This window comes from Thermobia domestica, chromosome 6 (assembly GCF_964235325.1).
Source record: "Thermobia domestica chromosome 6, izTheDome1.hap1.1, whole genome shotgun sequence".
In the NCBI taxonomy this organism is placed as follows: domain Eukaryota; kingdom Metazoa; phylum Arthropoda; class Insecta; order Zygentoma; family Lepismatidae; genus Thermobia; species Thermobia domestica.
In genome coordinates, this window is record NC_137459.1 from 152,129,897 (window position 1) to 152,157,074 (window position 27,178).

Consider the following 27,178-nt stretch of genomic DNA (forward strand, 5'->3'; position numbering starts at 1 on the left):
TTCCCCAATGAAATTCTTATTAACTTACTCAATATGAGATCCTTTTAATAACGTATTTAATATACTAGTATGCGCAAATTCAGCCTAACAATACCCCATCGAAACTTCGGTAAAACGAAGTAGCCTAGTAGGCGTTCCAAATGTTGCATATTTTCTCGAATTTTCAGTAAGCGTAAGCTGGAAATACAATATGTTGAAATGAACCCGAGAGAAGAACTTTATTGGCAATCGTAGACTCTATGTTGGGCATAGGATACCCAAGGACTAACACCTTTTTATTTATATGCGGATAATCGACAACCAGACGCTTTTACTTGTTAGTATTCATCACTGAAAAGCAAGGTGACACGAAAAGAGCCCTCGACAACTCATTTTTTCAGCTAAGTCTTCAGTGAAGGTATTCAGTTTGTGCTTAGGGAAGAAAAAAGATGTATTATTGCTCATTTGAGTTTCATAAGCCTTTGGTTGTCCCCAGTTAGTCACATCAGGGTACCTAGAAGCAGATTTTCAACATTTTTTATCTTCAATGCAATATAAATAAAATAAAAGAGTTTGTTTGTGTTTGTCTGTGTGCGGCCTGGGGACCAGACGAGTTGACCGAGAGTTACCAAATTTTGGTCAGGGGTACCTTGGTCTAGGCCCCAGACCAAGGCGAAGGGTTTTCGTCAAAATTCGAACCAGGGAGAGTCTCAGGGGGGCGTTCACCGGGACAAGTAAAAGTACAGTGAAACCTGTCTATGTTGGCCACCATCGGTTCCATCGAAAAGTGGCCAACTTAGACAGGTGGCCAACTTACAGAAAATAAGTGTGATTTGTGCATTTTTTAGAATAGGATTTCCAGTGTTACTTGATTGTAAAATTTTAATAAGCAATGGCACGACAGCTACTTATAAATAATGTATATAGAGTAATCATAAAAATATACAGTACTAGAAAATATTACTATAGTATGCAAGAGCGCCGATTTGTCTGTAAATTTGGGGGTGCCCATTCAGATGCAGAAGGTATATATATAAAGATTTTAAGACAAATTGCACTCAAATTATACCAAATATTGTATACTCATAAATAAAATAGGGGCCACATGAGCTTTGGGGGGCACAGCCCCCACGGTCCCCCAGGATCAGCGCTCTTGATAGTATGTTTAATATATATGCATACCTTTCTCTTCCTGAAAACTAGTCTGGTACATTAGATTATTCGGATTGAAAACACAATAACACAAACAACCATGAAATAGAAGTGTATGTACGCAGTTTATTGAAATTGATATTATAGCACACTGAGTTGTTCAGATTGAAAACAAGAAAAGCTAAGTTATAAAGTGAGAAATTCATATGCAATTTATATGACTTCTTTTCAGTTGTTACTGAATGGTGGTTCATTCTAGACATATTTGCTTTATTCTTTTTAGCAGATATGCACATTCTAATGTTGTAGTTAACTACCTCTTGTTAATGAGCTGGAAGTGTTTCCCTTGGAGCAAAAGATGTTTTGAGAAAATCTTCGAGGTAATTTGTATCTCAAAACCTCCACTACCTTTTGACATGCAGTCAGGTGCCAATAAATGACAATTGAACTTTAACCTTGAGAATTTCCGGAATTACTAAAGCTTCCCACTGATGAAAGGAGCCGATATAGCTAATGGTTTTACCAAAACAGACAGGGTAAACAAATACGTACAACCATTTCCTGAATTCCTGTACGTGCTTTTTCTTATTCACATCTTCCTTCACCACCCTTTTATGAGGGTAGTGTTCTGGCCATTGACCTCCAAGAACAAATCGTGCAAAACTATGCTTCTTTGTGTCCAGTCACAAATACAGCGTGTTTCAAAAGTCCGGGAACACTTTTAATATTTTATTGTAGGCAAACTAGTAACATTGGAAAGTAACGAATTGTATAATTGTAAAGGGTAAACTGTAAAGTTTGTTTTGAGCAATGCTTATTTCACAGACATTCTATATGGGAACCACGTGTGACCCTACAAATGTCTACGCGATAATCCAACTCTGGCCACACACGACCCAACATGTCTTCCGAGACTTGCTGTTGCTTGCTCAAATTTCTTTTCAATTCCCTAACATCACCTGTCAAAGGAGGGACGTATAAAAGGTCCTTCACATACCCCCAAAAAAGAAATCACAAGGGGTGATATCTGGAGACCTAGGAGGCCATTTGAGCACACATTGGTCTTTTGATCCACCACGACCAATCCAACGATTTGGTAGCTCTTGAGTTCAGATATGACCTAACATCACGGTGAAAATGGGGGGTGCACCATCCAACTGAAGGACAAAGTTCTCTGATTCAGTTTGCAACAATGGCAATAACCAGTCCTGCAACATGTGAAGGAATGACTCTCCATTAATAGTTTGTTCTGCAAAGAAAAAAGGCCTATACAGTTTCTTGTGGGACATGGCACAAAAAACATTTACCTTTGGAGAATCTTGCCCGTGTTCCAAAATTGCATGAGGGTTTTGTGTTCCCCAAATTCTACAATTGTGCCTGTTCACTTTTCCACTTGTATGAAATGTTGCTTCGTCTGAAAAAATGATTGAATTCACAAAAGCATCCTCTTTGTCCTGCAATGCACAACAAAACTGGAATCGCTTATCTTTGTCTTTTGGATATAACTTTTGCACTAACTGTAGTCTGTATGGTTTCATGTTTAATTTTTTACGCAAAACACGCCACACATACGTTGTTGACATTTGCAACTCAAGTGAAGCACTGCGTAACGATTTTCTCGGGCTCCTTGTGAAAGCTTCTCTCACTCGTTCAACGTCATTTGCACTCACACTTGGCTTACCACTTCTTTTCTTGGCACACAGACATCCTGTTTCAACGAACTTCTCATGCCAGTTGTAAATTGCCTTTCTTGTTAATGCTGATTTACCGTACTTCAACGTAAATTTTCGTTGGACATCTGTTGCACTCTTTGTTTTGTCAAATTGTAGGACGCAGAAAGCCTTCTCACTTCCAGAAAGCGCCATCTAGATTTTGGTACCACCTAGTGGCGATACATGGAACTACACGTTACACCTGCAATGAAAAAAAATTATAACTTCAATGTTTCAAATTATTTACTTCGTTAGTTTACAAGGGTACTAGTTTGGCTACAATAATTTTTTTAAAGTGTTCCCGGACTTTTGAAACAAACTGTACAGAACACCTGCCTCTCATGGGAATTCGAAAGAGTTAAGAAAAATAAGAAAACTGTATTTTTCGTGGCCAAGATACACAGGTAAATTTATCATTATCATCATAGGGTAAACACTGCTTCAGTGTGGCCAACTTCCAACATAGACAGGTGGCCAACTTATAGAGTAGTAAGTAATGAATGTCTTATGGAAAAATGCAGGTTCAAGACGAACTAGGCCAAGATAAGCAGGTGGCCAACTTAGAGAGGTGGCCAAGTTGACAGGTTTCACTGTAGTAGAAAATGACTGATGTTAGTGTCGAATTCATAGTTTTCGTGGTCGCTGAGATCAATGGTGAAACTCCAGTCGCATTAACTTCCAAATTCTCCCTATTCGGTTGCGGGCCGAGGGTCACTGGGGGGGATACCGAGACATGTAAAAATAATCCAAAATAATCGATATTAGTGTCAAATCCATAGTTTTCGCGGTCGCTGAGATCAATGGTGACACTTCCATTAGCGATGACTTGCCATTGTATGCTGGCCGGGGGTAGGCGTGGGGATACCAAGACATTTAAAAATAGCCCAAAATGACCGATATTAGTTTCAAATACATAATTTTTGCGGTCACTGAAATGAATGGTGATACTCCCACAGGCGTTCACTTCCAAATACAGCCCCCATGCGAAGAACGAGTATATTCAGCTAGTAGAAAACAAATTACTTGACAGATCGATTTTACTTTTTACATACTTTTTTCCATTAGATGATCTGTCAGCCGATGGACAGGCATCATGATGATCTGAAGTACCGAGGTGAGAGGTGATGACACTGCGTGGAACTGGTGGTTCAGCCGATGTCTGCGTGTTGTAGCCGCTACGATATACGCCTAAAGTGGATGGCAACTCTGCATGGAAAATGCTATAATGGACTGTTGATGTGGTAGGAAAATCTTCGTAGAACTTGCTTCTCTAGACACTTAGTGAACGGAGACCCTGCTTGGGAAAATTTCTGTAATGGATCCTTGTAGTGGAAGGCGACTCTACGTGGACACTTCAGCGATGACCTCTGAAAGTTGATGGTGAATCTCCGTAGGAACTGCTGCAATGGACCTCTGAAGTGGATAGAAAATTGGCAGGACCACATCGGCACACATTGCAGAAACCAGACGGTGACCGACTCTCATGACTACTCAGGATTGTTACCCCCAATCAATTCAATATCTGAAGAGTCCAGTAACATCAGATTTTCATGGGCAACCCTATAAAGAGAGACAGGAGCGTAGAATTAAGTAAAGAATGGAGAGATGGAGCGGGAAGGATAACAGTGATTGTTCCTACATGTAAATCACATCCTTCTGTTTCTTACAAAAATTCGCAAAGTATCATCTCCCTATGACTTACGGTTCCCGAGATATGGCTCCTTAAATCTTCCAAAATTCGAAATTGTTTGGCCAATATATGGGGAATGGTGGTCAGTAGCAAGTTGATCAGTGGCCACCGGTTACTATTGGTACCAAAATCTTCACCATCCTCTTAGATGTTGATCAAAACTAATATGATCTCTCTGCGACTTACAGTACCTAAAATATGGCTCCTTAAATCTTCCGAAATCGGAACTACTTTTTGGCCAATATCACGGGAACGGTAAGCCATAGAGAAATGATATTGGTGTTAATCAATACCTACACGTAAGGGGATGGTAAACATTTTGGTACCGATATTAATTGGTGGCCAATGGCCAACTTACCACTGGCCAGTTGGACAGTGGCCATCGGCTACTATTTGGTACCAAAATGTTCACCATTTCGTTAGGTATTGATCAACACCAATATGATCTCTATGACTTACGATTTCCAAGATATGGCTCCTTAAATCTCTGGAAATGGGTCATTTTTTGGCCAATATCGAAACTGTAAGTGTGACGCGAAAGATTTAATCATTTTCCCAGATAGTTTTTGAGGTTCTGTTGAATGCAGGGTTCAAAACTGGAAAAAAAAAAAAAAATCTCAAATAACTTAGACACACACAGAATTCAGCAACGAACTTTTTAAGTTCGTTGATAAGTTTTATTTGTTTTGTATTATTCATTATTGTAGTTGATTAGAGAAAAGTTGACTACTTATCTATCATCGTAGTCAGGTATTCTTAGTCTTGTTTACCCATTAACATGGACTAACCTGTAAGGTTAATTACATATCAGGGAAATTTTCAAAATATGTTCTGGAAAACCTGGAAAAGTCAGGGAATTCTTTCTTGTAATCTTATAGCCACCCTTTGTATCCTAATACTTTTTCTGAGAGTATTCACATTTAGGTTTCCACTAAGATCACAATAGAAGTTCAGCAATAAGGTGCGCTTGTTAGATATGCTGTTCAACAGCAATAGACAGCTAAGTTTCGGGAAGTTGTAGTTCACTTAGTTTAAAATTGGTGTGGAAAAAGCCTTTAGCTTTTCAAAGTAATCACGAATATGCATTTAAAAATATTTGCAAGAGATTTGGAATAGGCGTAGAAGTGTTCCACTTCAGTGCTAAGGACTTGGAAGATGAATTTGATTGGGTAAATATTGTTAAAAACCCTTAGACCGTCTCTTGTAGTCAGGGTTCTTACATTTGAATGTGGTCTCAGAAATAATTCACTTTGAAATTAAATTCTCTGTTAGACTAACGTAAAACAGATGTTAACTACATAGTAAACACACACTTCTGAAATAAGAAATGTGTCTTAGCGTTGACATTATTATGCCTTCGAGCGTGACAATGTAAAAGTTGAATTCTGTATTGAAGTCTCAGATATCCAGTATAAAAGAGTAATATAATCACTTCTGAGAATACCTGTTATTTCATTCATCACAATAACATGTTTTATTATACATAAAACATGGTTATGAATCAATATTGCACTTTGGGGTACTGTACTCGTTCATCTGATCTCAGCTTTATTCTTTGCAATTTCACATGAAAGATACGTTTCGCTTCTGAACTGTGTCTGTGAGATTGGTTTGTGTTGTGTCTTTGGTCCTTAGGCTAATGCAAAGTGGGCTTCAGCTAGGAATTAAAGCCGAAGAGGCTATTACACTACGATTCAGGCATTAGGAGGATAAGAAATGGATGGATACTACAAGTTTTTGTATTACTTTCCCGACCACAGTTGGGAACTGTTTTAACTTGATATTGTTGAGTGGGAGCTTGAATATATATACGTCTCCTGCCTTGTTGAGTCGAAGTATTACAGAGAGCTCTCTACACTTTGTTTTCAGCTGCTCTCCTCTCTGCAGTATCTCTCACACTCATATTCCTTTTTTTTTTTTTTTTTTTTTTTTGTGTGTGTGTGTGTGTGTATTATTCCTTGTGAACGTACCTCCCATGCTTCCTTCGGTAGTCTTACATCTTTCATTCTACGCAAATTCCCAAACCATCTAAGTTGGTTTGTTTCTGATTCTTTTCGGCAGTCTTACTGTCTTTATAGCTTGATGTGATTTCCTCATGGTTTGGTTTTTGCTGTCATAGTTTTTCCTAGGATTTTCCGATTCACTTTTTCATGATATTTTTTTTCATAACCTCATCTAGTAAAATTATAAACTAACCAGCCTTTGGCTAGCTGGGGGCTCCGCCCCCAGACCCCCGAGTCTGCTCGGCCTACGGCCTCGCATTTCTTATCTATCAGCCTTTGCATTAACAGTGAATTTCGTGAACTTGCTCTTCATATTTCCTAAATCTGCCCATCCGGGGGCTTCGCCCCCACACACTGTCTTTGCTCGGCCTACGGCCTCGCACCTCTTGAACTCACAATTCTATCGTTTCTTTTCCTATTTCAACTATCTAAAAGATAAGATTTTGTATCCCAAGAAAACACCCGTTTAAATAGTATGGGAATTTCTTCATCCCCTTTAGACCCCTAAAAGATTAAAAATATTCACTTTTGGTAATTTTCCTGTCGGTTGGTCCTGGAAGCCTACATTCCCCATCATGCCAAATTTCATCATTCTAATCCTGCCGAAAGTGCCTAAACATTTTGGGGTGTAGAAGACTTCCAGTATAAATAACATGGAAAAGATTTTTCAGTTCATCATAAAACCATTCTACGGTTGGAAATTTTTATTTCTGATGATTCATTGAGGTAACGCTAGCAAAAGCGTACAAGCATACCGAATCCCAAGTTTTTATTCCAATTTTAAGTACCTAAAACATGAGATTATAAGTCCAAGAAAAGACCCATTTAAATAACATGGGGAAATTCTTCATTCCCTCTTTAGACCCCCTAAAATAAAAAATATTCACTTTTGGCAATTTTCCTGTGGGTTTGTCCCGGAAAGCTACAATCATGCCAAATTTAATCATTGTAGTCCTACAGGAAGTAGTCAATAATTTGGGGATGTAAAAGGTGTTCCACATAAATAACGTGAGAAAGATATTTCAGTTCCCTATAAAACCACTCTAAAGTTGGAATTTGGTTTACTTAGGTAGTGCTAACGAAATCGTACAAGCATACCGAATTTCAGTAGCTAAAACATGAGATTGTAGGTTAAAAAAAAAAAAAAAAAAAAAAAGCCATTTAAATAACATAAGGAAATTCTTCATCCCCTGTTTACACCCCCCTAAAAAATAAAAAAAATATTCACTTTTTGCAATTTTCCTGTGGATTAGTTCCGGAAAGCTACACTAATGCCAAATGTAATCATTTTAGCCCTACAGGAAGTGCTCAATAATTTATGTCAGCTCATGTAGTTTTATATATAGTTAAGATAAGATAAGGGGCTAATATATCTCCTTGTTTTATTCCAATGCTTTGATTTCAAATTATTCTGACTTTTAATTGTCAGTTCTTACAGAACTTTTTAAAGCATTCTGTATGGCTTCTGTTAGATTCTGTTCTACATTATTTTCTCTAATACTGTCCACAGTTCTATCCATGAGACAGTCTTTTGTAGATCATCAAAGAATAAATGCATCGTCTTATTATCTTCAATTGTTTTTATTAATAAATTGTGAAAGAGCAAAGATATGAATGATCTTGTACTTTCTCGTTGTCCTAAAACCTGGTTGATTTACTTCCAGCTGCACTTCTACAGTTTTCCTAAGTCTGTTTTCTAAAATCCTGGAATACACCTTTCCTGGAACTTCATAATCATAGGTCGGTGTGATTCTTACATTGTCGGTTATCTTGTTTAAGTATCGTTATCATTGATATTTTCTTTTCTTTTAGGATTTTTCAAGTCCATATTTATTCAAGAGCTTGGAGAATAATTTTTTGTTTGCCGTGTTACTAATGAATCGAATCATTTCGGGTGTTATGCCATTATGTCTGCTAGCTTGCCCAATTTTATAATCACGCTAGTAGGCCTTGTAAGATTATAATATTAGTACGTCCGTCCGTTGATCCACACGATAACTCTTAAACGAATTTTTGAATTTTGTTTTTTACAATAGACATATTATCTTAACCGATTTCGCTTATATAATCAATCCGTTAACACTGTATGTGCTGAGCTTAATTTTTTACAGTTTTTTCTTCAGGTTAACAGATTTTTTTTTGCCAAACCTCCAAAAAAAAAGTTGAAACCTTACATGAGGGAGTACATAATACTGACCGCTTCAACTACGAGACTAGATTCATTCATAAATATAAGATCTCTTCTTTACTCTCTTACCTGTTTATTTTCTGTAATGCTTGTTTTAATTTTTCCGTTTCTTCTATTTTATGTGTATTCTATATTTGTTTTATCTACCTCAGAGTCTTTCTCTCGTTTTTTCTACACTACTTTCTCCTTAATATTCTTCTTTCAGATTTTCATATTTCTTTTATCTCTTCATGATTTCAATTTGTTTTGTTCTTAATGTTACGTGTTTTCAATTTGTAAATTTTAATGGACATGATTTGTTTTTTCTCGTAGCAGTCTCGTAGAATACTTTATAAAATATTTCTTTTTTTATTTTTGCTATTTTGCTCCTCATTTTCTGGAAATTCTATTCGGGATTTATTTTTGGGCTCTAGGTCTTTTCTTTTACGTATGTCCCTTTGCTATCCTTACTCTTCAAATGCTCCTAGTTTATTTGTTGTCGCACATTCCAGGTTGGAAAATTTTCATTACGCGGCTCCTTTCAGTAATATTTCTCTTCCAACAGTGTATCCTCTTTCTTTTACTTTTTTATTAGTTATTTGTTGGTACTTTCCTCAAATTTTGGTGTCCTTTCATTTATGTGCCCTAATTCATTTTTAGTTTTCTTTTTCGTCTTGTTTTCTTTGCGTGTATCATTCTTTTCATAGCCACTACTAGTGTTGTAAAATTTCCGGAAATTTTGAAACGGCTGGTAAAAAACATTTTTTTCCGGTTTCTTTCCGGAAAAATTGAAAAAAAAAACAAAAATATATTTATTAGGTTAGTTTTACTACTAATGGAACTTTTTTTTTTTTTTTTTTTTTTGAAGGCGTGAAAAATGTAAATTGAGAAATTTCGATATTGTGAATATTTAAAAAAGAAGCATTCGAAAATAAAACAGTTGCAATTATTCTTGAAAATTAATAGTCTGCGCTCATTTCCTTTATGTGCCTTCTAGTCGTTTACTCCTGGTTGTGTATTAATTAAAGAAATTTTACAACTGCATATACATCTACCATCATGAAGCGTTTCTGTTGCAACAAATAGGGCTCTTGAATTAAACAGTTCTTAATGTGCTCTTTGATCTGGTAAAATTTTGTTAATCTTAACCAAATTACTTCTTAAAAGAAGGAGCAGTAGGTAAATTTCACTAATACTCATGCACTAAGACATATAATTACTATTAATCAATATTCAGATACAGACTTTAATATAAAGTTTATGTACAAAATTTTGTATGTAAACAAATACCTGTTTTCTAATGCGAAAATTATTCTAAATATATAAAATGAAAGTGACTGTAGGAGGGTCACTACGAAAGTTTTGAGATGTGAAATAACTTACATACTTAAAATCAATTTAACACTTACATTTTCTCAAAAGTATTCACCATTATATTGTACACACTTTTGCATCCTCGAAAACCACTTTTGAAAGCAGTGTTGCCAGTCTTTTTCTTTAAGTGTTGAAAGTTCATTCTCGTAAGCCACAGCAGCTTCTTCAGGGCTGCAAAATCTCTTCCCACGCATGCGATCTTTGATCCTGGGGAACAGAAAAAAAATCACACGGGGCCAGGTCAGGGCTATACGGCGGATGAGTCATAAGTTTGACCTCCATAGATTCTAAAAACTGAATTGTGATGTTGGCTGTGTGTGCGGACGTGTTGTCATGATGAAGCAAGATCCCACGCAATCCAGTTCTTGGACGCCGTTCCCGAAGCTTCTGGAACACTTTTGTTAGTCAAACAGTGGTGTACCACTGAGCAGTAACAGTCCTCTGTTCTTCAAGTGGAACAGCTGCAACATGGCCAGATTTGGAGAAGAAAGTTGCGACCATCTTCCTACCCACACTTCGCGGTCGCTTCTCTTTCGTGGGTGGATTTTCGTCTGGAAAGATCCAAACTGTAGACTGGCGTTTATTTTGAGGGTCAAATTGATAGATCCAAGTCTCATCACCAGTAACAATGTCAGAGACGCGTTGAGAATTGCTTCCATCAAATTCTGCGAGCATTTCTTCACACCATTCCACACGCATGCGCTTCTGCTGTTCAGTCAAAGTGTGAGGCACCCAACGAGATGAAACCCCCCTGAGCCAAAGATGATCATGAAGAATTTTTGTTACTGCTGGCGATCCAATGTTCACTGTGGATTCAATGTCCTTGAAAGTTGTTCGAGGATTTTCCCCAAATCATTTGTTCTACAGCGGCAATGTTTTCATCTGACACAGCTGTTGCCGGACGTCTAGCTCTCTCTTCATCTTTAACCGTTGTCCGGCATCTTCTGAATTCACCAAACTACCGAAAAATTGTAGCACGGGAAAGAGCAAGGTCCCCAAACGGTCCCTGCAAACGGTCAAGGCTTTGGGTCTCGTTCAAACCACTTTTGAAATCGTAAAGGGTCATTGCCCGAAAATGTTCCCTTTCGAGCTCCATCCTAGACAGCCGAGTACTGCTCACATCAACAAACAAGTGAACGCGATGCGGCCACGCCGATAAGCGAGGCGAGTTGAAACTTGCTTCGGTTCTTCGCTCTGGATACCACTACCGAACGCAATTGCTGGAATTCAAATACTGTGCCACAACAATGCGTATCTCAAAACTTTCATAGTGACCCTCGTATGTGTAACTTAACTCTTGAGCCACCAGATTGATCTCGATAAAAAATTTCAACATAGATGAGGTTCGGGCCTGGGATGGATTTTACCATTTCACTTTAAAAGTGCAACTTGGAGGAAGGAAGTGTGGATATATATTGAAAATTACCGATCTTAGTGTCGAATTCATGGTTTTCGGAGTTGTTGAGATGAACAGTGACATTTCCGATGCTGTTTAAACAAAAATTCAGGTCCGCAACTTAGGGGAGGGGAAAGAACAGATATATAAAAATGATTGAAAATAGCCGATATCAATGTCGAATCCATAGTTTTCGGGGTCGCTGAGATGAACAGTGACACTTCTAATGCCGTTTAAATCCAAAATCAGTCGTGACCTAGGGGCAAGGGAGAGGGAAGATATACAAACGATCGAAAATTACCAATAGTAGTGTCGAATTCAGTTTTTGGGGTTGCTGTGATGAACAGTAACACTTCCGATGCTGCTTAAATCCAAATGCAAGTCCGCAACTTGTATAGGAAGAGATATATAAAAATGACTGAAAATGGCCGATATTAGTGTCAAATCCATAGTTTTCGAGGTCGCTGAGATGAACAGTGACATTTCCTATTCGGTTTAAATCCAAATTCATCCTCGTAACTTGGGGGCGGGGGAGAGGGGAAATATATTTTAAAAAAATGATCGACAGTGACCGATATTAGTGTCCAATCCATGGTTTTTGGGGTCCTGAGATGAACATTTAACATTTCCGATGCTGTTTAAATCCAAATTCAGTGCCGCAAGTTGGGGAAAGAGGAATGGTAGATATATAAGAATGATCGAAAATGGCCGATATTAATCTCGAATCCATTGTTTTCGGGGTGGCTGAGATGAACAGTGGCATTTCCGATGCCGTTTAAATCAAAATTCAGCCCCCATTATTTACTCCTAAAGGGGGAAAGTGACGTAAAAGTAAATAAAAATGACTGATACTAGTGTCGAATTCATAGTTTTTGGGGTCCGTAAGTTCATTGGTGACAGTTTATGCCCTTTATACCCAAAATGAAACGTATTCTCCCCTGTGCGAAGAACGGGTATTCTGTTAGTCTTTAATAATAACGAACGGAAGATTCACATGTTAAATTCTTTAATATATTTGTCGCTGCTCAAACTTACGCACTTCTGCGGTGTATGTGTGTATGGGTTTTGCCAATATTTCCGAACAAAAGATTTTTTCTAATGGGTTCAAAATTTCCGGAAATTTTACACAGCACAAGGACAATACGTATCTCCATAAAATATATACTATATTTGATTTTAACATACTGGTATTAACTGAAATGATTCCTGCCCTGTTATTTAACACTTCCCTGCCATAAAACGGTAACTTTATAAGATTACTTAAGATAATTTAAATACGTCTATATTAATTAATCTAACTAGGATTATATTTTAGGATATTTTGTAGTCATAACTCCATACTATCACGGTGCTAACTTTAAAAGAGTGGTACAAATATATTTGTTGCCACAAAATTTGCCTATTTTAATAGAAGAAGCATAACTATTCAATGATCTAGTTAATAAACCGTATACTGTATACTGTAAACTAGTAAATATAAAATAGTTTCCATTTTAAAAGCATAATGTAGTAAAATAGTCGAAAATTTCAATTTTTCCCACTATTTCCGTTTTTTTTCCGAGCTCGGGAAAAAACGGTAAAAAACTGGATTTTTACCCAAAATTTCCGTTTTTTTCCGGGCCTTTACAACACTAGCTACAACTAATTGCCACTTCATACAGTATTTCTGGTTCCTCTTAACTGGGATATTTCTTTTTATCGTCAATGCTTACCGTCCCACCATAAAGAATTATTTCTAATTTTTATTTATTTCTTAGGCTTTTTCTTGTATATTTCGATATGTGAGAATTTAATATTTAGCACTATCCGCCTTACTTGCTAAACAGAATTCTAGGATTCGCTTATGGTTTCTTTTCCTTATTGTCCTGTTAACTGCCTCAGTCCTCATTGCTATTTCCCACTCATCTATTTGAAGCTCCAACTGTTAGTTCTTTTTTTTTTTTTTTTTTTTTAAATCTAATCCTGTGTAGCAAATCAAAGAAATATGCGAGGTACACACAAAAAGTACGTGCGGTTTTGTTGTGTAGTCCATATTGTCATTTCAAGAAAGCAACTGCGACATCGGTGACCTCTATCCTTTGTCTCTAAGCAGTGCAGGTTTTATTTATTAGGTGATAGCAGTTGAGTCGCAGTGGCTGAACAAGTAAGACGTCTTTCTGATACTGTCCGGGCACATGGAATTTTCGGTTGAAGAGCAACGATTAATCGTGAACTTCCTAACTGCAGCTGGACATTGTGTAGCCGATATTCATAGCCAGTTGGAGGGTGTGTGTGGTGATAGTGCTCTTGCAGAATACGCTGTTAGGAAGTGGGTGCGTGAGTTGAAAGCAGGACAAACAAATGTGGAAAAAGAGCAGTCTGGACGTCCAAGAAACAGCATCAACTGACACTAACATTTCCCGTGTTGAAAATTTCTTTATGGAAGATAAGCATCTTACTATGCAGGAGCTTTATGATACACTAACAATGGGAAGAGTAGAACGAATAATTACAAACGAACTGGTACTAAAGAAAGTTTCTTCTCGCTTGGTTCTATGAATGCTTAATGACAATCAGAAAGAGGCAATGATTCGATCAAGTGTTGCAAATTTGACACGTTTCCGAAGAGAAGGATGCAATTTCTTGGAAACTCTTGTAACAATGGATGAATAACAGATTCACCCCACAATTCCGTTAGGTGGCATCCAGTAAGAAGGTATTTTACACTTTTTTCTGGTATTTCCAGGGAGTGATATTGTCCCGTCCTGTTCCAGAAGGACATAAAATTACGGGCAAATATTTTCGTACACTTTTGAATACAGAATTTTTTGCCAAAATTGACTTGAGGAACGACCACAAATGACAAATGGCAATTTCATCCTCCACATGGACAATGCACCGCCACACCATGTTAATGTTGCAACCTCATTCTTGGCTGAGCATGATATTGAACGTCGCCACAGTCACCGTACTTACCAAATTTAGCCCCGAATGACTTCTGGTTCTACCTCAGGGATTCTCTTCGTGAATTTCATTTTGCCAGTAGATCATCCCAGTATCTAAATATATAGCTCATGCAAATAGACGTGAACAGTAAGCTGCGCGAGAAGGGAACATAGGAGGAGCGAACAGCATAGTGGTGTGGGTTACGTTTGAAGGGAAAGACCAAGTAGCGAAAGCGATAAGATTGTTTCAAGAAGGAAGACTGCAGTGGTACCAACTCTATTAGGGCAGAATTTGTCCAAAAATTGTTGACTGAAACAACAGACGAAAATAAAATTATGAACGACAATTTTTTTTATTATTATTATTATTATTATTATTATTATTATTATTATTATTATTATTATTATTATTATTATTATTATTATTGAAATCGACTTGAAATGTTTACTTGTATAGGAAGACGGAAGAGGAAAAAAATGACTCAAGGAATTGATCCGTGAACACGTGTTTCATAAATACAAAGGTGCTATTTATTCTGACAACTATGTCATATTTTTTTCCTGGTTGATAAGCTGTGACAGGAACAACACTGCGTGAGGCTATTTTGGCTATCTCCCTCTCCATCCACCCCGATCATTCCACCATACAACAACACTAAGTGGTTTTCATTCCTTCGTAACAACAGTATAACTTCCGTAACTAATGCTTGGACACAGAAGAAAGAAAAAAGACTGTTAGAAATGGTCTTCTTTGTTCAGGAGTAGGTGAAGAACAGATGCTATGTTGTGAATTTAAAAAGACGAAGTTAAAAATGTGCTGTAGAAGAGTACTTTTGTCCTCTTCTATTTTATTTGCAGGAAGTAACCAAATAAAAAAGTAAGTTACAGCATGCATTTCCCTTACGGCTCCAAGAATTTAAATTTATTTTATTGCCTTTTAGACAATTATGGCTCAGGCCGGGACAGAGCTTGGGAAGGTTGTGGGTCAGGTCCTATTATGAAGATACAATCTCGGCATTTGCCTAGCGGGACTGGGGAAAACCTTCATTCAGGATGGTCGGCAGTGGGATTGGAATCCACGCACCTCCTCATTGCCGCTCCGAAGTCTGTGACAGTATCACTTGGACTACCGCGGCTAGGTAGACTCCCAGAAGTATTGACATACTTCAATAGAGGGTGTCCAAAATGTGTCGACCTTCAAAGAAGTTATGAAACTGCAGTAAGGTTGAGTTATGCAAATGCTATTCAACAACACCGGCTTCAGCCAAAGTTGCCTCAATAGCATAAATAAATTGATCTCAATTGAATAAAACCACACTTCAGCAAATTATCGTATGACAAAGATAAGGGTTAAAATCAATTAAACCTACTTTGTTAAGAAAGTGCTGTTTCCTCCATACATTTTTCTCTTCTCACAACTCTCTGTGGTTTTATTGGATAACATACCCGACATTGTCACACCGGAAGTTTCCCCCCCATCATCACCCTCATCACCACTTTCAGTAAAACTATCGCTGTCACTCATATCCGAATCAGTGTCTTCTCCAACATTAAAGATTATTCTTTTCATCCCTTGATCCAACAAACCCTCTCTTTTAAAATATGCTTCCTCAATAGCCTTAATATGGTCACATTTTCGTTTCCACTCTTCCTTTGAATTTGACGCAAATTTCTCATCTGCCAGCTTCATCACATCATCTAATTTAAAGGTTGTGTTCTTGTCTGCAGTGTAGTTTTTTGCATCTGCCCAGATCAATTCTATTGGGTTTAATTCTGGATGATAAGGCGGCAAACGGAGAACTGTGGCCATGTCCAGGTAGAATAGTATCTATTTTGTAGTTGCGATGGTTTATTTGCTTCGATTATTGGGTACAACTGTGGTTTCAATATGTCTTCACTGAAAGGAATGCCTTTTTAGTAAGCTAGGATACCATCGTCTTTCGAATTGAATTGGAATTGTGAGGAGGATTGATTTGTTTATTATGGTATGGAGCGTTATCAATGACGACCACACTTCGAGGGGATAAATTGGGAATTAATTTTTCTTTCAACCACTTTTCATAATTTTGATAATCCATATCATAATGGTAATCCCCAGTTTTCTGGCCAGATTTAAATCTTACATATGCGTTTGGCACAAAACCTTCTTCGCTGCCGGCGTGAATGATTATTATTCTCTTCACCTTCGAAATCAGGGAGAATAATCCATGTAATGATTCATCGCTCTAGCCATAAGGTGACGTGTACGACGCATGTACGTAAGTCTCATCCATGTATATAATAGGGCGAGAATCATTTCTGTATTTTCTTATGCTTCGCAAAAAGGAAATTGTGTGTGTCCGGATATTGCTTTGTTCGATTAAAACTTGTCTATTGTTTCTATTTTTTTTTTTTTCATTTTCATTTAAATCCAAGAGTAAGGAGTATCTTCCTAAGTGTGTTGAGGCTGCCATCGAAATTTATGGACTGGGTTAATTTAGAGTGGACTTTTCTAAGGGTTGACCTTTGCTTTTCTGTTATATAAAAATCATTTACTGTTCGACTCACAACAGTTTCATTGAAGTCATCTAGTTCCGCCTTCCTTGATCTTCTGGGCTTTCTTTATGCCGTGTTGTGAATGACGCAGATGCACCCGACTCGATACTTGCCAGGTCATCTTTTATCCGACGTACTGAACTTAGGGACACGCCAGTTACGTGGAAACTCTCTCTAAAACAGAACTTAATTTAATAGTAAGAGCTCCCCGCTCAGCTTCCGTTTTCATGAACTTATACACGTTCTCAACAACCTCCCGCGTTTGGCTGTGCAGCACTTTACCCTTGAGTTTACTTTGTATTGGTGCCATCACTGTACCTTTGGCAACACCCGGCATAAACGATCTACACGCGACACCGCACGATACGCACCGTTTCAATACTTATAACCGACTGACCAACACACCCCTTTCTTTCTTATCACTCCGTGATGGACTCTTCCAATTCTACTACGCATATTGTATACACTGTTCACGTCTAAATGCATGAGCTGTACCTCCAAAGATGACTCTTCCAAATGCTTAATAATAATAACCGAAGCGATGGCAACAGTGTCAATAAAGAGATAGAGTTTATTGAGAAATAGACGAAGGTTAGTCCCTGTATTTCCTTGTTCTTGGAAATTAAAACGAAACGACAAGTACTTTTGGTCTGTATCTCGTATTTATTATTTTCTGCTGTATCATCCTCTTTTGGTCCATATATCAATTTTATTCCCGGTATTCTTTAATGTTTACTGCCATTATTCTTTCATTGAATTCCCAACCTGCCAGATTCTTTCTTCTTTATATGCCTTATTTATTGTGCTCCTGTTCGCGCTGTCTCTGATTTTAATATACCATTATGTATTAGGATCTATCCATCGTCTAAGTCAACAACTCAATTTTCTTAGCTGATTTTTGGGGCTACGGTGGCTCAGTGGTAGAGCGTTCACTTCTTGTGCATGGGATCCTGGGTTCGAACCCAGCTTGCGCCAAATGAACTTTGTGGTGGACAAACACCATGTGCGTATGTTTTCTCGAAGTTCTTCCGTTTCCTCCCACGTTCTTCATTCCACCGTTTCATTCATTTCTCATCTTCATCGTCTCCTTTAGCCTGGCCGACATAAAAGATTTCTTAGCTGTTTTTGTAGTTTTCATTTCTTTACCAGTTGTGCTTCCTTTCCATTAAGGCTCGTACATCCCAGTTTCCAGTAGTTGGATACAGGCAGTTCAATGAATCCTTGGGAGTGGATCTCCCGTGTCTTCTTTTAATCAAATTTATTTCAGAAGAGCATGGATTTTCTCTCAGGTTTGTAGCATGGAGAAGGGATTGCCTTCTTGCTGCTGCCATGCTTGTGGGGGAATTTAGATATTCTTTACAAACGGGTGCATAAGTTCCCACACTTCTCCGCTCACATATGGGCTTTGGATCAGTCATTAAAGTTTTTAAGAAAAAAATAATAAATAAAACAAAATACAGATAAAATGCTGAAAACTACAACTATAATTTGCATTCGTAGTGGATAGTGTAGTTTCAAAATTGTCTATGCATTTTTTAAAAGCCTATAATTGTATTGGGGTGTTTTATGCCTCTACGCTGAAAAAATAATACGAAATTACAGCTAGTCAGCATTACTTGAAACTCATCAGCAAACTCTGGTTCAAAACTTGCATCAAAATTACGTACTACGTATGATTCAAGTTTTGATGGAAGGAAATACTTTAATTTGCGAATTCCATTTTCTCTTTCTTTCTTCGCTAAAGCCAAGTAATAGATTCCATGTGCTATCTGTATCTCGGAACAAAAGGAAGCTCTGTACATAAGTGATATATGTGTTCTGTATGACTTTACTTATTCAATTACATACCATTTCTTTCTTGTAACTTGTTTCTATACAAATGTATTATTTTCCAAGATAAAGATGTAAACAGAGTAGTAGTGGTTCAGTTTTGTATTTGTACTAGCTTACACCATGACTAAATAGCAAACTGAAATGTAAACTCATTTTTCAATTTAATGTGAAGAATATGTAGAAAGATCGTAGAGCGTGTCGTGTACTCGATGAGTTTTGTGGCAGTGTTCTTCTTGCACTATGTGGGTCTAATATAAAAGTCTACATTTAAGATTATCTTTTTCTCGGGAAATGGTTTGTCAATTCTTATTCGAATAAGATTTGAAACAGGTTCGGATGATAGTTTCGTCTTTGTAATCATAATAGTATACCTTTGTCAGTCCTTGTATAATTTTTTTTCTTCTATGGCTATGGTATTATTTGATATGGTCTATTGGATTGCGGTCTATCGTCAGTACTAGATTGTATCTTGGCTCTAATGTTTACTCTTTTCTTCAACTTTAAAGTGGTTGGTGCATCATAACCGTATTTATAGTGTCGAATTATGATAATCTAGGTTCTGTGAGGCACAGGAGACCAGTTTATGAGCATTTAGAAGTGATATATCAGATTTAGTTTATTATTGCACGTGAGTGGTGTAATATCGGTTTATTCCAACTTTCAAATTAGAAAATTTATGACATTATGTAGAACAATATTACGTAACATGATTATAAGTTAGTTCTACTTGAACAGTATTTTAATACTATATTGGGTTAAGTGTAGCTTCTGCTTGTTTCCACAAAAATGACTTACAGGTGAGTAGTTTGTCTAGTTCCATTTATTTTACTTACGAATTTTATCTACAGGATCATAAGCTGCAACTGTCGCTCGGAGCAGATGCGAGTGGATTTACGAAAAAGTTATTTCCTGCGAAGTAACTTAGTGGTAGCTTCTCCCGTCGTAATTGGATATTGTTGGATCGTTAAGACACCCGGGCATCTTTTATTTTAGTTCCATGGATTTACCGGTTAGTGTTCAAAAATATTGGAATCACATTCTAAGTAAAATTACTTTCTTAATTCGTCTTAATTACTATTCTTTATCAGGATGTTTGAAGATTAAAAATATTCCGCGTTTGTTTTTAAATTAGTAAATACAGTATTGTTTAGAGAAAGCCTGGCAATCCTCCTTTCTCTTGAAAGCTTTATACTAAAATCCGTCGATAGGATATTTTGATTCATAAGATTTATTTTTAATTTTTGAAAGAAACTGAGAAGCAACACCTTCGTCAAATGCAATCTTACCTACGGATAAAAGTGCCACCTTTTTAGAGAAAAATGGGTGACCAGGTTTTATATTTTGATCAATGCTGTATGTAGCAATTTCATTATGATACTTAAAAGTAAGTTATCAAAGTTCTTTTTTGAATCCCGAGTAGCATTTGAAATTTGTATATATGCAGGGAAAGTTATTTAATTCTTACACAAATTTCAGTAGTTCTAACATCGCTAGTTAACGTTCTCAACTTCTATAAATGTGAAATGGAGAAGTACAAAAGATATGTTTCGGGTTTGTAAATGACAGAATTGATATGATAATTAAAATAAACAAACAAACTAAACAGGAATGGGAAAGCTTGAAATCGATTATGTCGCCAGTAAACGTATTGAACAGGTGTGAGAGAGCATGAAGTTGGGTTGTTGCTACTATATCCTTTTTTGTAAAATTATTTGCGTACGATAGTTGTCTTTTAAGTGTTGTTTACAAGCAGTGTGTTTTCAAGTGACCTTTTCCTTTCTAGGGTTTGGAAGCATCATTGCGAGATCCAGAGAAGAAATATGAAGATAAAGTATGCTCACTTCTTGCAGCCTGGGAAAGATTAGCATCATTAACATCATCATCAGCAGAGCTTGTAGTTAAGCTAACAGATCTACTTCATAGGTAAATGTTTCATGTAGTCCTGTATTAAGTATACTTTTATTCTGCAGGTAATGTATGGAATATATTTATTGTACACAACCTATTAATCTTTTCTTTCCTATACTATGTTACAAAATTCTAAAACACGTTGCATTTTTGCACTTGTCATTTAGTGTCTCATTTTAAATCATACCTGAAACTAGAATGTTCTGTTGTTAATAATAAAAAGGGTGTGGTAGAAAGATCTCCCCTGTTCGGAAAGCTAATAAATTCAAAATCAAATAAAATATGGCAGTTGGTTCTTTGTTTCTGGAAAGTACACAGAATGCCCTTTGTAAATAAACGTGTTTTAAACAGAACATGTCTCAAGTTTTTATTATCGATATAAAACACGAAACGGATGCGAAATTCACGCTTTGTTGCCACCGGCGACCCGTCATCTTTTAAAATTTCTCAGCAACAACAACAACAACAACAACAACAACAACAAAAAGGCATGATGTTCTCTTGACAGACCATGGTGTACATTGAAACGGGTACGTACACTACCGTTCGACAATATGCTACTCACCCGAAGCTGTCCCCCCCAAATACGGGAGTTCGTTGGTACGGTAGAACAGCCGATCCCTCGATTTTGGAGAGATAGCTTTGGGTGATAGTGTATATATATATATATATATATATATATATATAGCGAGGCCAACATGGTATCGAACAGCAGTGTACGTACCCTTTTCAGTGTACACCATGGTTTGGTTAAGAGAACATCATGCCTTTTTTTTTGTTTAGAAATTTAAACAATATGACGAGTCGCCTGTGGTAACGCAGCTTGCATTTCGCATCCAGTTCGCTATTTGTATCGATAATGAAGGCTGCCACTTGAGTGATGTTTTATTCAAAACACGTTGATTTAAAAGGACATTCCATGAACTTTCCAGAAATAGAAAAGCAGTTGCCATAGCTTGTTTGATTTGAATTTATTCACTTTCCAAATACGAGAGAGATTTTTGTCGCACCCTTACTCTAGTATACTGTGTATGGACGGGTAGGCAGGACTGGAATATCGACGTGTGCTGATTTTTTTAATGCACGTTCTCTGAATAAAGTTTTCATCTCATTAAATTCGATAAAATTGCACATACTAGAATTTGAAGAGCACTAGTAACTTTATCAGTAGTACAAAACATCACCCGTATAAGAGCAAACTTCAGGTAATGACTCATAAAAATGGTAATTGTTATAGAGTAACTGTATCGGCGTTCGTACAGATCTTGGAATCAGGGAAATCCTAGAAAGGTCAGGGAAAACGATATGAAAAATTCTAGAAATGTTAGGGAAAATGGTACTTAAACTGGAAATTAATTACTAAGTTATGCCGATAATTTGAACACGGAAGGCGAATGAAGGAAACCTGAAGCAGTCGATCTAAGTAGTTGTGTTACTTAGTAACGCTTCTTTTACATTTTAATGTTTCGTACGGTATAACCATCTTTTTATAGCATTTAATGGATTTGTAAGAAAATTATTATTGTAATAATTTTGAAACAATAAGTAGGTAAACGATGAACTTAGTTATTACTGTTAGTAGCGTTCATGAAGTACTTCTGGACCATTTGATTTTTGCTTTTTACATTTTAACATTTTGCACAATATAATTTTTGTGCATTAAAACAAATAATAATTCTTAAAATGTAAATAAATAAATAAATTAATTAAAGAAAGAAGTTAGAGAATTGTCATGGACAGTATGGTGTATCGAAAAAACATTTTTAAAAATTATTATTATTATTATTATTATTATTATTATTATTATTATTATTATTATTATTATTATTATTATTATTAGAAATCTTGTTACCCTTAAGGGCCATTTTTGGACAAATGTGGTTAATATCACTTGAAAAAGGTTTAGGTCAGATTTTGAAAAAGTTTAGGTTGTTAACAAATAGGTGATCCTAAATGATTTTTGGGCGCTGATTACAGAAATGACATCCATCTATCACGTCAAGTTTTCTTACAATTTACAATCTTTATTTCGAACACTACAATCATTTCAATATACGTATATAGTATTACATAATTTCGGAAGGCACGAATAATACTGCAGGACAATTCAACAATACAATTTAAACAAATAAACTAGATAGTTTTCGTTACACTAAACAATGCTATACACACATAATACTATCATAAACCTTATTTTGTACGGTATAATGTTGAATACACTTACTTGCGCTGGCTCTCAAGTTCATTGAGAAGCCACTTATTCCTTTTTAAATGCACGCCTCTTTGTTTTCCTACAGCTTCTGTCGTAACTGTCACGATCCCTCTTCATCATCCAACAATAGTCTGCCAACAATGTGATATTCCATCTGCTTTGATATCTGCTCTCCATTTCAGAAATATCTTTGTAAAATCTTTCCCCTTGCTCTTCGCGGACCTCACCAAGATTGGCAGGAAAAAAGTCGAGATAGAATGTAGAAAATGTATCTTGAGGTTCATGTTACACCCAAGTACGCGAAAATGGGTCAACATATGTTCTACAATTGTTACATAGTCAGGGTGTTTCTTGTTCCGAGAAAGTTACCTACAACATTTTTGAAACTTAACCAAGTGTTCTTTTCCAACTCGGTGATTGAATTTTGAAATGGGTAATCTACTAACAGCTTTCTAATTTGTGGCCCTGTAAAAATACCTTCCGAAAGTTTTGCTGCACTCAAGTGATGGAAAAGTTTTAGCTATATATTGAAAGCACTGTCTATTCTTGTCCACAGCTTTCACAAATTGCTTCGTAAGTCCCAGTTTCAGATGAAGTGGTGGAAGTAGCACTTTATTGCGATCAATTAGTGGAGTGTGCATTACACATTTCTTAGCTGCAGACAAATCACAGCGCTGAGGCCACTCTCTCACATTCCAGTGCTTGTCTCTCGTCCTGCTATCCCATTCAGATAAAAAGCATGGGTATTTTGTATATCCTGGCTGCATTCCTATTAGAAGACCTATGACTTTCAAGTCCCCGCAAAGAGACCTACCATGTTCTTCGTATTTTAACTTAGAAAGTATTCATTTCAAGGTATTGTACTTTTCTTTCCATGTAACAGAGTATGCTAAAGGAATTGATTGAAGTTTGTTTCCATTATGCACAAGAACTCCTTTTAGGCTGGATGAATGGGTGATAAAGAGTATCCAGTCGGATGCATTATAAGAAGCACCCAATGCATCCACAACAGTTGAAATGTTGTTGCAGAACCCTAACCCGTCTTCAGAAAAATAAGGAAGAAATTCTCTCTCCCGGTGTCTATACCATGAGTAACATGTACCATGTTTGTCCCACTGGCCAAAAGGTTTTTCGAAAGAAGCCTATACCCAAGAACTTCTGCACTCTCCTTTGGTAGATTTAAATCTCGAACAAGATCATTAAATTCTGATTGTGTAAACGGTTGCGGAATCGTGCTAGGATAGTTGCTATCATCCTCGCATGCAACATCTGCTTCACTACTTCTGCATTGTATTCTTTAACATTTATTGCATAGAAATAACAGTCATCATGATGGTTTCGAGGCTCCCTCCACAACATAGGTATTCTGAAATGCATTCCTTTCTTTTTACCGTTTGCCCAGGATTTCAGTATCTCTACACATATTCTGCACACACTGTGAGGTGCCCACGATTTGTCTTGATCGCGTAATTTGATACCAAAATAAGCCAAATACACTTTCTTTATGAAACTTGTAATATGGAGTCTCTGTTTGAGCACAGTGTAACTGTCATATACATAACAGAAAATCTCAGGGTCATTCAAACATTTACGCGATGTCATTTTCTAACAATTGAGTCACTGCACCAACCACGAAGACATAATACTACCAAAATAAGTACCAGCACATTAAAATATTTTTAAATAGCTAACTTGAGTGACCGCAAGTTATCCAAGAAGACACAGCATTGCTGAAATAAGTACGTTAAAACATTTGTTAATTAGTTTAAGTCACTACACATTAACTAGAACTACATAACACTGGCAAAATAAGCACAATAGGAAATTCTTTTCAAATTAACTAGCTTTAGTCAATGCCCGTCAACCAGAAACACCAAACACTGCTCAAATAAGTACTTTTTATTTTTTCAGCCCATCAAAGAACAACACAGCACTCAGAACAACATAGCACTCGCAAAATAACTACACGCACCGCGATCACTCATATAAAACAACACATTTTCAATACTACTATGGATATTGAAAATGTGTCCCAAAGTCAAAGTAGTTTAACAACAGCATGTCAACACAATACAAAATAAGTGTTTTTATTTTTATTCACATTCAGTTACAAAATGAAAGATTTGTAATGTAAAGGTACATGTATTTTGTTTCGTCATCCGCAAAAAAAGTTCGCATATACTGTAACTTCCACATTTTTATTAATAACTCAGTTTTCTTACTATATTATCGCTTCTTTGTGCTTTTCTTAACAAAGCAGTGTAATAATGAATAATTATTTATTATTTTGGAGAAAAAATAAAGCAAAAGACCTTTATTCTTATGAAACCTTAGTCTGTCAAATAATTACGCGAAGAATATCCCGCGGGAAATTACAGGGAAAATGACTCGACACAGTGCAAGGTATTAGGAACAATCAGTAACATGTGAAGCTATTGAATAGAAACATGAACTGAAGAGTCAACTACGTATTTCTGCGTTGAATATGCAATTTACACTTCATACACAGTTCCAATATGCAAAATCGGTCAATATCTTCAGTTGAAATTACTGATATAGGGAGAAAATGACTATCTAAAACTTCAAGTGTGAACTTGCGCTTGGAGCGATATATTAGCATTATTACAACGTGCTCTTCCATAAGTTGTCTCGGTAGTCAAGCGTGTTTAGTAGTGCTCCTGAAATTCTGGCATCGAAGGGCGGCAGTTCGAATCTGCCTCCGGGAAGTTTATTTTTTTTTCAATATATGGAACCATTTCTCTAAATATAAAAATTGTTTTTTGAAGTGCCTGAAAAAAAAAAAATCAGATGAACTATCACGTTTGAAAGCCCAGTTACATTTATTCACCCTGTCATCATTTATACACGAAGACGCTAAAATGAGGAACGTTAACATTGTTATAATGGAAATAGATTTCTGATTTGAATACCAACCTTAAATCACATGTCCAAAATGAAAATTATTCATGTTCCAGATACCTATTGCAATATACAGGTGCATATGTATATATAGAGAGAGCGAGAGAGAGACAAAACAATATATGGTTGCATTTTTAATTACAACGTAAAAAAGTTATTGTAATTCATAATCTGGATTTTTATAAAGCGATTTGAACGCTTCAAGCGACTTAATGTTCACAAAGCTTCTTTTTCTTGAAGTTTTTGTAATTATGTCACAAATAGTCCGATACTTCGTAATATGTGCCAAAGAAATAAATGCATGTTTTTAGCAGGATAGTATCGTCTACCTTTTGCTTCTATTGATGGTATAAAAATAATGTTTAGTTGATTTTAACATCCCTTTCAGCAGCGAGGCTGTATGAGATGTTTACCTACTGATTAGCGTGGAATCCGAACCACATGAACTCACACCGGGAATCGAACTACGTCAAAGGTGCGTACGCTAACCGCTTAGCTACGAAAGAACTCTCGGTATAAAACTAAAATACCACACATTACCCCATATTACTTCACCGACAGATTTCTGTTTTATGATCAGTTAAAATAGTGTTTCTGGACACTGCAGCGAAAAATGTTTTTGCTTTTATAAGCACTGTACGAAAAATACAAAGAATAAACACAGTAAAAACGAAACAAGGAAAAGGATTCAAAGTGAAGTGCTTTGCCTCTCTCGAATAAATCACTCAATGTATTACAAGTGCATATATCGCGCATTTCCAGTAGAACTATTCAAACGCGCTGGCTTTATAACTTGGCTGTGTGGTCTAGTATCTAGTATGTGTGTCTGTGGTGTACAGGGTCCCGGGTTCGATTCACGGTGGGAGAACTTTTGGAGTTTTAAATGTTCTCGATGTGTCTGTGTTTGTGTCCCTATCATTCAAGGTTACTGTAAAACCTGTATAACCGAGTAGGAAATATACACAGATTACTGATAAGGGGAAAGCAGACTTCGGTAAGTGAACTTTAGGGCCGCCTTTCGCGACGTAACTTAAGAAGAAAATAAGTAGGATTAGCGAGGCGCTTGAAATTACAATAATGATGATTGACGGTTCGGTTCCCAGTCCGGTTTTCTTTCAATATAAGGATATTTTATTTTTTCTAAATATAACGTTATATTTTGAACATTTGAACTGGTTATAAAAACAAAATCAGATAAACTGTCAGGTTTCAAACCTCTGTCACTTTTATTCACCATCTGTTTGTATGCGAAGATGACGCTATGGAAATGCTAGCACTACCAAAGTTCAAATATATTTCTAAGTTAATATCAAATTGAAACCACACGCCCAAAATAAGAATATATGTTTCTGGTTTATATGTATAGTTCAATGA

The 27,178-nt window shown here is 36.6% G+C and overlaps 1 protein-coding gene across 5 annotated transcripts in view; it reads left to right on the forward strand.

Moving 5' to 3' along the window:
• The window catches only part of LOC145688271 (uncharacterized), a 173,876-nt gene that overhangs the window by 86,421 nt on the left and 60,277 nt on the right, over positions 1 to 27,178 (forward strand). For 4 of the 5 annotated variants that reach the window (XM_081762263.1, XM_081762265.1, XM_081762262.1 and 1 more), the window contains one exon: positions 20,549 to 20,688. In XM_081762263.1, the coding sequence (XP_081618389.1) occupies positions 20,549 to 20,688 (140 nt within the window). Of the gene's footprint in view, positions 1 to 19,613; positions 19,775 to 20,548; positions 20,689 to 27,178 lie in introns of all 5 variants that reach the window. The other variant, XM_081762266.1, reaches the window with a different exon arrangement.